We start from the raw sequence: 12,100 nt of genomic DNA on the forward strand, positions 1-12,100 counted from the left end.
AACCCACTGAAGTAGTTAAGATACATATTTGAAACCAACACTGTAGAATTCGTACTGTGCTATATAGGAAGTATGCAGATTTGAGGTCTGGTTTCATCATGTATAAAGAGACTTTTTAAAATAGTATATGCGTGTTTTTATATACCAGGAAATTTTATTTGCAAGTGTCAGTAAATAATATAGAACATTCTGAGATTACACTCTTCAGGGGGCCAAATGTTCCCTCACTACACCTGGTTTAGATATAAAGAGATGTGCCGTGCTACTGAAAAGAACTCCCTGGAATCCCCTTTAGAGGACGTTTTAGTTCAGTGTAAGACTGACTATATGAACAAATAGTAGAGTCATTATAAACCCAAGGTTAACAAAGTAAAGGTTAGGCATATCGAATACAGAAGGGGCACATGCTAAAAAACCGACAGCGTTCTTGAGTTGCTTTTCATTTACTCTCTTTACATAAATGTGCAACATGATACTCGGCTGCTGATTCCAGGCTAGGCAGTCAAAACCATTGCATGTTTGGAAGAAGAAAATATTGACAAATTCAAACGAGAAATTTAACAGTCCGTTTTGGCCACATCCATTGTACCCGATTAGCTGAACTTCTCCCAATGAATATGTAAAGCAGTGAAGGAACATCAAAATTACGCAAATGTAAAAGTATCCAATAAACCCCTTGAATGTATAAGCAAAGAGGTAGGTGGCAAATCAGTCTGTCTAGAACTTTACCTTAAGAATTATTTCTTACACTTAGATTATCTGCTTATGAGTAGATATTTTACATTATTTAAACAAAAGAACGTGTTTAATTTAGTTTTGCTCTTACAGTTTACTTACAGAGTTTCTTTAGTTTACATTGAACAAAGTAGCCTATAAAATACATTAGCACATCTCACTTGGAGGAAGGGGACGTGTTTTAGCATCTGTGTTCCACAGTAGTCTTAGGTTCAAATGAAACCGGAACAGAATAACCAAACACTGAGCAAATACACAAAATACGATTTTCACTAACAAACATGTTGGGGCTCAAACTGTGTATTAGGTAACTCTTTAGTTTCTCTGAGATACTGATTTGTAAATTTTGGAAGTATTGATGAATATCAGAAAGAACAAAGCCCTTTTAAAATAATACACACTGCCTTGCCTCTTTCAAAAAGGAACAGTACTAGTGCTTGGCACCCTAGCTTTTGGAAACTTCTGCTGTTTGGAGCACTGATACAAACGTGCCATTCTGTTCCATGGATCAGGATCAAGTGAGGAACCCTCACATTATAAGAATTTATAGGAATTTCAGGTATGTTTTGCAGGAAATACTCTCACCAGTTTGTTTTACAGATGTCTTCATGTCCTGTCAGATCCCACAGAATAAGAGCACCAAGCTCCTAAAATAGATAACTCCCGAAACCACATATTCTAGACTGCTTTTCATCCTCTTCAATAGTATATTTTAGTCTAAATCTTCAAATACTGTTGTTTGACTAGGAAACTGCAACCTTCCATGTAATGTCGCTTTTTACTTCGGTATGCAGCAAAAGGAGTAATTTCCAAAGCAGACCTGATGTTAGAATACCGATTTTGCTAAGGAACCTTATCCCTACCGTATTCGTTTATAAGCAGAGTATTATTTTGTCTGGGCTTATGTCATCTTCAGTGTCTGGGATCGTGGGCAGCAGAGCAGATCGAGTCAAACCCCAGAATTTTTGAGGTGACATGTCTTTTTTGGTGGCTGTAAATTTCCATCCAATATGACTTGCACAGATCCGGCACTGGGCAATGGTCCAGGCGAACCTATAAAATTAAGGAAAGGTATCAGCTGAGGCTGTGTATCCCAGCCTATCACCGTATAACGTGTTGGGAAGACAGATCTTAGAGCCAAATTCTAAGAATGGGAAGAAGGAATACTCTGAGTTTGGATTTATATACAGTTTCCTGAGACAAACCTCACAAAAAGATTTTCTAGTTTGTATGGTTCATCATGGTAATGCATCAGTCTTTATATATATATATATAAAAATATATATATATATATATACACACATATATAACTTGATTGTGCTCTTAAGCTGTGCTTAAAATATTTTTCTCCAATTCCAAGAAAGAAAAAAAAAATCTTATTAATACAGATTTTTTATACAATTTGCTGGTTGCCAGGACCACACTAAATTGCATCTGCATTTTCTTTGTTTTGTATTGCACTCAAGTTAGTTAGAAAACAGCAACCACCTGTAGAAATATGCACTTTTGTGTGAGTTAAAACTGGGGGAGGTAAGTGTTTTTCTCACGTAAGAAAGATTTCAGGACTACTCTTCTAAAATGAGATTGATTTCTAAAATGAAAAGGATTTGCCAGGTAATTCATCCAAAAATACAAGCCATGGCATTACAGTAAGTATAAGCACTAATCCCTACTCTTTCAAAATAAAAAGGTTGAGCCAGTATTTGGACAAATAATAGGGGGTCTTGAAAATAATATGGCTCAAGGAATCTAACAGGTGGTGCTGTTGGTCCCACAGTCATACTCTGAAGGGCACTGGGCTAAAGTAAAAGAAAAACAAAACAAAACATGCACACTAGAAGAAAAGCAAGCATGGTTTCTGCATGTTTCGTGTCTATTATCACTGCTTGGGTAACATTTAACACTTTACAGAATATGATACAGATACACAGTGGACCCTCGATCAACACAGGGGTTAAATCCGCCTGTAATTTAGAGTTGGCCCTCGTATCTGCGGTTCCTCTAGCATCCAACGATTCAACCAACTGCAGACCAGGCAGTACTGTAGTATTTACTGTAGTATTTTACTAGTGAAACATACCTGCATCTAAGTGGATGCAAACAGTTCAAACCCACGTTGTTTAAGGGTCAAATGTAGTTTTACTGGGTCATACAACAGTTGATTTTCAGATGGAGCTGACGGGAAAATGAGTGTGGATTGATTAAGTAAGTGTATAGTTAATCTGAGGAGTACAGTTGCCACCTTCTTTGTCCCTAACCTTACATTCAGTGAGACTGTGCAAGAAGAGCGTTTTCTAGCTGTTCATGAAATGAACATTTAAGTAGAATTATTCACTTCATTGTCTACTTCTGATTATAATTCTAGCAGCTCTGCTTAGGACTCTGGGTTTTTCTTCCCAATTAAGGCAAAACCAAAAAAAAGTGACCACCACCACATTACCCAGGAAACCAGCTGTGCTCTGTAGAAGGCCGGCCGATCAGATTCAAGTTGCAGGCCTTATACACGGTAAGCGTCTCATGCACGTATCCGTGAGGATTCACGTAAGCTGCCATCGGCCCACATAAGGATAAACTAAAACAAAGAATCAGTACAGAGGATAAGGCAAGTCAAAATGGGGTGGGGTGGGGGTAAATAAAAGTTGACCAAGAAACAAGGTTCTAAGAGCTATAGTTTTGAACCTTTTAGTTAAAACTACTAATAAGAGGTTGGCAGTCAGCCCAGTTTTATTTGGTCTAAATGTTTTCCATGATGATAAAAAGGAAAATACTGCTAGTTTTTTAAATCTTCCTCAAGATATACATTGTCAAATATGTGGACTCAACTTCCCCTAAAGGAGCCTGAGAGGGGAAGTCCAATGAAAAGTTTCCACTTGGTCATTCTTGGGCATCTGAGTACTATGCAAACAGCAGTTCTTCCCTTCTTGATTCATAATGACTTTGTTGTCAGAAAATAATTTTCAAACAAACACTGTCACACAGCATCAGTACATGTTCAGAAGCATGTCGTCCTTTATCTTTGACGCTATATGGCGAAACTGATATTTGAGTGAAATATCATGGGAGGTAGATCCTTAAGCACTAAGAAGATATCCTCTGACAGATTTTCAACAAGGAAGGCGGTGGGGGGGTGGGGACGAGAGGACTGCTCAGCTGTTTTACTTCACCATGCTCATTACCTATGAAAAATGTCTTACATGCCCCCACTGTTCTGGGTACCCAATCAGGTACCCAATCAGGAAGACTGTCTTACCCAACGGCAGAGTTAATTCCTGCCCTATTTCATTTGCTGCGTATTTGTCATTTATATGGAGAATGGAAATACGGTCTTGCCTGTAATTCTGTTATAGCAGTTGGCAAAACGTATTCAGCTCTATGCTAAAAATGTAATAAAGATCTCACCTGAATATTTCATTTTTGGTGGTTATTTCTGTTTCTTGACATTGTTTACAGCAAAGAGATGTACACTAAAAAAATTTAAGAGAAAATTAGTGGGGAAAATGCTCCCAAGGTGTTGATCCCTCTGATTATCATATTTTCCTTCCAGCCGTTCAACAACATAGTTTTAAAGATGGAACAAGAAAAACACAATCTGAGATCTAACACATATTCACTCACAAAACTTATGACCTTCTAGGATAGAGAAATAGTGACTGATATATATATGTATATATAAAAAACCATACATGGTTCACGTAGAAATCAAGTGTTCAGAGTCTAAATGAAGATCACATAAAGGTTATATCTGAGGAATGCAAAACAAGTCAAGTTTGTCTTATGATCCCAAATGAAATATATAAAATAATCCTTTAAAATATTTTTAATGCAAACCATGATGGACAACTAGTTCTCTAATTCCATGACTACATGAATGGAGCCTACAGATAGTTCTGTTGGTCCCAACTGCACCCTCGCTCTCTAGACTGACTGAACATGGGCATCCAAACGTATTCATTTTACTCACTTTATTCATAATGTCCAGTTCACAGCGAAGTCGTTGGATCGCACTACCAATTTTAAGGAGCTGAATTCTTAATACATCATCAATAGGAAGACAAGCAGCTACTCTGTAAGAAAAATCTTAAAGACATGGTGGGTTTTTCAAGCTTTAAACTTAGGAAGGAGTTAAGTATCAGGACAGCTTATGAACGCGGTAACATCCTTTTGAAATAAACCCTTCTCTACGGGGTTCCCAAAGAACACATTTCACACAATTATAAACAGTACTACAGTATACCAGCTCTCAAGTATATATACTCTTAGGAAGTTCTACAATGTAACTTCTTTTCCCATGCTTGTTTTTGTAAATGTCGTCTTTTAAATTAAACATGAAATCAAACCCATGTTAGAATAAGTCACTTATTTGCTACGAGACTCAAAGAATAGCTAAACTGTACCTAATTAACAGATCTGTAAGTAAGGTAATAATAAGTCCTGGTACTGCAGGCACTTTCAGTGGCACCTTAAAGACCAGGGAAAGGAGAGTATTTACACTCAGTGTTTTTGGATGCACACCATTTACTGCAACTTGAACTTTTTATGAAAACCTTGCCTAAAATAGGAGTGCTCAGAGAATTTAAGACCTTTGCTACCACTAACTAAAAAATATTCATTTTTTTGTAATTGCTCAAAGCAAAAGAAATGGGTATGCTTTTCAGAATACTAATGTAAAAAAATGTTGGGGGTTTCATTTTCATTAAACAGAAAACAAAAAACAATTTCTTTCAGTAAGGCATCACAGGTCACAGGAAGGAAACTGATTTTTCATACCTATTGGATTTGAAGGAAGAGAATCCTCTTTCAGATTTTCATCCCATTCGTGTAGCTGTCTCTTGATTCTCTCCATTAAGGTTTCCTTGTTTTGTTTGAAACAAAAGTAGCCATAATAAGGTTCACAGACTATTTACACTTTACTGGCAGCTTGTCAACTCAATAAACCTAATATATTAGCAGCAATTTAAGTCATCACTACCTAGTAAAATTTCGTGTTTAAATGTGTCTGTTTTCTTAGGCAGAAATGATGGAAGACCCAGCTTTGCACAGCACTAGGCTGGCTTTCCAGGCCTCTCCTCCCACCCGCTGGCTATCTCAGAGGCCTCCTCTTCCCTTTTCTAGGAAGCCTTTTCTGTCGGTCCCTGTAAGCTGCACCCGCACTTGCTACCTACAACACCTTCCTTGGCACTTACTACATAAGATGCTCACTGTCTTTTCACCAGTGGACGCAAAAACCACTCTTGTCTAGTGTGTGTCTGTAATGGCTCAAAAGCTGCTGAAGGGCAAACGGAACTGTAGTTTCCTTTAGTGTTGCCCATGTGGTAAGTGCTCACAACCTATGGGTTTAGTTTGCCCAGGGCTCCATATCTGTGGGCGGGCTGATTCCCTAAGCGAAAGGCTAACAACATCTGTTGACCGTCTGCGACATCCCAAAGACAATAACTACCATTATCCCCATTTTATAGATAATCAAGTTTTGCCCCACACCACAGGAACAGTAACAGAAATCAGGCTTTGAACACAGTCTTTGCGTCTAAAATCCAGATTCTCTGAACTATTCCAGTAGTCTCTTAATGAATTTTTCAAGATGCCTAATAAAAAAATCTAAGGTGCAAAAACATTGGTGGATGCATCAGTTAGTACACCAGGGATCAGGAAATTGAAGTTAATACACTTGTTTAGGACAAAACCACAACACTGTTGAAGGATTCTTTATTTTTCCTAAATGTAACTAGCCCTTGACTCAGCAAAATTTCAAATGCTTAATAAACCCTAAAATGCCTCAATATCTTGTCCTGAAGCTGCAAGCCACTATAAACTGAGGGAAGACTAAAAATCTATCAAATTAAAAGCCAAGTCTATCCAGCAGTATGATTCCTGCCTGTTCCACTTAAATGTAATGAATGGCATTAGTTCCAAAAATTAAACCCCACTGGGTATGAAAGCCTATTTTGTTCTAATGACCCTTAATTATGCCATGGCTTCCCCCAGTAGCACAAAGTTCAAGGTAAGTTACTTACAGCATCATATAAGGAATACAGCCAGCGAGGCCATGAAGTCAAATTTGCACAATGGAACTTTCTCTGAAAACAGAAAAAAAAGTCCCTTAAAAAACACCACAGAATCAAGATCTTATAGTAGAAAGAAACACATTTAAAAAATGACCTTGGCCGAGGAAGACTTTCTAATTTCAAGAAGATGGAAAAGCTTGCAGATAATCCCATAATAGGCGATTATCTATTATATTTGACAGTGATGTTTTTACTTGAATTCCTGCAGCAGTTCAATGTTGCGAAGACCCAATAATTAAGATGTCAGTCCTCAGAGTATATATTCAATGCAATACCGATAAGATTGGAACTTAGAAGTATAAAGTTCATCTGAAAGAACAGATGTGTAAAAACAACCAAGAAAATCTGGAAAGGGAAGTGTTCTACAGGATACGAAAACAGGATTGAAAGGATGCGCTGCGGTTGTAAGCAACCTAACCATCTCTCAACAATAGTTAAATACAATAGAATACTTTGACACCAGAGAAGATTCTGCACCCCACCAGAGAATGTATACAATATAAAGAATGATCACATTTTCTTAATAAAACAAAACCTACATATGTACACATATTTATAATTTTGTACACAAGCTGTCAATTGACAGAGGGCATGACACGTGAAACTGGGTGGGAAAGGGGTACGGGAGATCAGAAAGAACTATCAGAGTGGAACAAGAAAGGCAAGATAACCTTTAACAAGATAAAAGGGAAATCCTACGCTTGCACCTGCAAGACCAAGTGAGTGGGTGCGAGATGGGGAACGTGGGTACACGGCAAATGCAGAGAGGACTTGGGATCTTAGCTGACGGTTGTAAACTAACCAACGCACTGCAGAGCTCACCCCCTACTCCCCCCGCCCCACAATCTTACTCTAACGCTATTAGAAGAAGACTAGGCACTAAGATGAGACAGTAATGTTGCTCTTCTATGATGGTCACAAATGGGAACTTTCACTGTCAGTGGCCAGGATGCTGAAGATAAGGTCTAGAGTTCACACTAGGGATGTGTGGTTTGGAGCTGCCTCTCAAGAGGATGTGATACTTGTTTATGAATAAATCAGAAACTGCTACGTGGATAACGACAGACTTGCCCTCAAAGGCTCATGGGCTACAGCTCAAACCAGTGGATTCTTGTTAAAAAAGAATTTGGGACTCAATATAATTCTTATCTTTGAAGCTACCCAAAGATGCTCTGGGATGGCCTCTGAGCACAGGCTCAGGTAGTGATTTAATAAGCCTGAGGAGTCAGGCCAAAACCTAACGCTAGTAAGAATTTTTGTCAGAGTCCAGTTACAGAATAAAAAATGCTAACAGCCCGTCAGGTAACTGAATATTCAGTAATAGTAATGGCAACCACTTTACATGTCTTAAAAGATTTTGATAAGATTGGCAGTATTACCACCCCAATTTAAAGGTAATGAAACAGGCACAGAAGGATGCTTGCTCAAGGTCACAGCTGGTAAATGGGGACTGGCTAGGATGTGCATTCAGGGGGTCTGACTCCAACCGTTACTTATTCAACAAATATTCTGAGCACCTAGGATGTACCTGACATTATTTTTATGCATTTGGTGTATACCAGTGATTAAAAGCACAGCAAAAGAATAAAATCATTGCCCTGTGGAGCTTACGTTTTAGTGGGCAGAAGCTTACTTTCTAGAGGGGTACTTAGCATTATGAAATGACAAAGATCCAATGAAGTTTCAGGTTGGATGACACACTCTGAATTCAGTCACTAATATATACTTTACACATCAAAATGATCACTTCTGTGATACAAAAGCAAGTAATTTGACACCCACAGAAAGATAGAAAGAAATTAATTATTTATATATAAACATTACTTCTCACTAGAATATACAGCGAATAGGATATGAAGGGCAAGGCACCATCAGGGTCAGCGTCATGACCATCCGACCTGCTCCTACCAGGCTTTGTGAATGTGAACAAGCTGCAGCCTCAGGTCTCTGTTCCCGACTTTTCAACGTGAGGCGGCCTCTCAAATTCTGTATCAGGATTACCCTGACAGATTCTACAGCTGTATTTACAAATCAATTAAATATACGTACTACAACCCTAATACTACACCCTTTAGAAAGTCAAGTGTGCAAGCTGAAGAGAAGTAAACCAGAAGAGATCAGCTAGCTTTTACTGAACTGCCAAAATTTAAGCCACTTCAATATCCTCAAATTTAAGAGTTCCATTTAGATTCCTGGCACAATAGGAAAGGCCCGACTTATATCTGGGTAATACTGACGATAAGTCCCAGCAATTTATGGGCATTCTTCAAGTCTACCAACACCATGATTTACTTCCTAAAAGGGCTATACTTCAAGAAAATTTTAATACTAGCCAAAAAGTTAGGTGCTTGAAAGTGATCAATGACTGATTCTCCAATGAAGTAGTATTCGCACCAGGAATAGGACTTACTCCTGAAAGCAGGCAGAAAGGCCCTTCAAATGACTGTCTGTTACGTGGAGGTAGTAATCCATCACATTTTTTCCATTTTTAAGCCTCGTAACTATAGCTTCGGCTTTGCCTCCCAACAATGTAGAATGTTCAAAAAATGTCAAACTCCACTTAAATGGTTCTTTGAAGTGCAATGAAATTGGAAGAGTAACATGAAAGGCTAAGTGTGAATAGTAAAACATTACCACTGGTTTACACAGTGACCAAAGGTGGTCGTTTGTTGTAGTAAGACCTATCACAATCAGCAATGTAAATGATAAAAAGAGTTTTCCAAATAATTCAAGCTTTTGAATTTTTGAAACAAGTTTCTGTTTCCTTCCTTCCTTCATCGAATCCTACTTGCTTATAAGAACTGGAATGGAATGGCAAGCTTTTTCTTGATCCCGAGGCTTATAAGCTCATAATGGCAGATGGACAACTATAAGCTTAAGGTGTATGCCAGGGAAATCCCTACTCTGGTTGGAGGAAGTCCCTGAATACACATAGCCACGATTCCAAGACTTTTCTTCTCTTTACGATAAAAATAGACAACAAATATCATTGCTCCTCCTGCTACTACTATTATCCTGGAACAAGGCAACTGCAGATTCTAATGTTCACATGCAAACATTAAGACGCAATAGTAGCCAAACAAACCTTAAAAAGCGAAGAGCAGTGAGGGGTTGCTGGTCATAGCTTACTTACAAGATTATAAACTCAACAGTTACAGCAGCATCCTGGTGAGGCATAAACAAATGGATCACAGAGCAGAAGAAAAATAAAATAAAAAACATGAATCTGGTCTATAATAAGAGCATCTCAGGGAGGGAAAATATGACCCTCTCAGAAAATGGTCACAGGACAACCGGGAGCCACCTGGAAAAAGGAGCACTGAAATCATACCAGGATCAACTACACTGGATCAAAGCTTACACTCTGGTCATTAAAGACAATGAAATCAGAAGTAAAAGATGACATGTTTTACTGTTCTTAAGGAATGAAGACTCCTTTGCACAGGGAAGTATTTCTAGTTATGATTCACAATATGGAAGTATTAAAAAGATAAATTCAACTATGTATGACAGCACACCAAAAACAAAGTTAAAAGACAAAAAAAAATGACAAACTAGAGGAAATGTTTGGAACTCATTAATCACAGACAAAAGGATAAGCTTCCTAATGAGTAAAGAACTCCTAGCAATCAATGAAGGGCAAAGACTCTGAAGACAATACCAACTAAAGGAAATATGAACCGCTCTTAAACACAAAATGCCACACACCTCACTCATATTCAGAGAAACTCAAATTAAACCTCCAACAAGATACTGTATTTCACTTATCAGATCAGCAAAAATTAAGCTGGATACTCTAAAGCCTTGGTGAAACACTGACAATCAGGACACAGATAGGAACAACCTTCTCAGTGAGGTACTTTGAAAACGCCTGTCAACATTACAAGAGCAGCTGCCCTGACATCCAATAATCTCACTTCTCAAACTCTGCCCTACATATTCACCTGTATGAAAGGTCATTTGTACGCAGCACTTAGGGCAGGTCTGTCGTCCAGAGGGGACTGGTTATATAAATTATAGTGCATCCATACAGAGAATACTGTGCAGCTTCCAAAAGAAGGAAGCAGTGCGCCAAAAACGAATACAGAAGCATCTGCTACACTCTTAGGACAGAAGAAGGTGCAGGACAGTATGGATCCTTTTACGTAAGAAAAAGGAAAGAAGTTAGAATATTTATCTGTATTTTCATAAGGAAACTTGGGAAGAAGACTGAGATGCTAACCTGTGAACTCCTGTTTGGGGCCTCCCCCTTCTGAGTTAGTGCTCAGCTCCTCCCTGTTCTGTACGAGAAGCAGGAGCAATCATGGCTTATAAATTTAGCAGAGACCAGATGGATACGCTTCAGTCACTTTCTTAATATGTTCCCACATTTGATTTCTTTTTTTCTTTTTTTAACAAATTTCTTTCTTTCTTTCTTTTTGTTCTGGCTGTGTTCGGTCTTCGTTGCTGCACGCGGGCTTTCTCTAGTTGCAGCAAGCGGGGGGCTACTATACGTTGAGGTGTGCGGGCTTCTCATTGCGGTGGCTTCTCTTGTTGCGGAACATGGGCTCTAGGCGCGTGGGCTTCAGTAGTTGTGGCACGTGGGCTCAGTAGTTGTGGCTCACGGGCTCTAGAGCGCAGGCTCAGTAGTTGTGGTGCACGGGCTTAGCTGCTCCGTGGCATGTGGGATCTTCCCGGACCAGGGCTCAAACCCATGTCCCCTGCATTGGCAGGCTGATTCTTAACCGCTGCACCACCAGGGAAGCCCACCCACGTTTGATTTCTTTTTATACTTCATACTCAACTCTTTTTCTGATTAACATAGAAGGGCTTTACAAATGAACAAGTAGATAGATAGTCTGGGCAAGCAGGGAGTGTACTTAGAAACATTCACATTGTACTCCAAGTAGGTGAAACAACACTTTCCTCTCAGGGAATCCCACTACAGTAAACCCAGTGAAGAGAGAAAGGCACTGTGATAAGAAAGGAAATAAGTAAACATGAGATTCAAAGATCGAATCACTGAATGAGGAAGGTTTCCAGATAGAAGTGGGTTTGGAAGAGTGCTTCCTGATAATACGGGCCTAACTCCTTAATCAATAGGGACATCTTCTCCAATGTTCCCTTGTCAGGATGGAAGATAACAGAAGCGTAAATAATTCTGTCATTTGGATTTTTTAGTTTTCAATGGCAAATGCTAAGAGAGGTGTGTGCACAGTGTCAAGGTTAACTGAATACATGTCAGGAAGACTACACTCCACTCCTAGACCCTTTAAGTATCTTTTCTGGTGGAAAAGTGTGTGGCAACCCGATTACTGTGAGTT

At 38.9% G+C, this 12,100-nt stretch overlaps 1 protein-coding gene across 6 annotated transcripts in view; it reads right to left on the bottom strand.

Annotated features, from left to right (window-relative positions):
* Positions 1 to 1,601: 1,601 nt before the first annotated feature.
* CRBN (cereblon) overlaps positions 1,602 to 12,100 on the bottom strand; it is a 103,415-nt gene continuing 92,916 nt past the window's right edge. For all 6 annotated transcript variants that reach the window (XM_079934811.1, XM_079934813.1, XM_079934814.1 and 3 more), the window contains 6 exons: positions 6,747 to 6,809; positions 5,503 to 5,587; positions 4,697 to 4,812; positions 4,135 to 4,199; positions 3,176 to 3,307; positions 1,602 to 1,788 (listed from right to left, as the gene is read on the bottom strand). In XM_079934811.1, coding sequence (XP_079790937.1) covers positions 1,608 to 1,788; positions 3,176 to 3,307; positions 4,135 to 4,199; positions 4,697 to 4,812; positions 5,503 to 5,587; positions 6,747 to 6,809 — 642 coding nt within the window. In that variant the 3' untranslated portion in view covers positions 1,602 to 1,607. The remainder of the gene's footprint in view (positions 1,789 to 3,175; positions 3,308 to 4,134; positions 4,200 to 4,696; positions 4,813 to 5,502; positions 5,588 to 6,746; positions 6,810 to 12,100) is intronic.

Source organism: Stenella coeruleoalba (genome assembly GCF_951394435.1).
Source record: "Stenella coeruleoalba genome assembly, chromosome: 10".
Taxonomy (NCBI): Eukaryota; Metazoa; Chordata; class Mammalia; order Artiodactyla; family Delphinidae; genus Stenella; species Stenella coeruleoalba.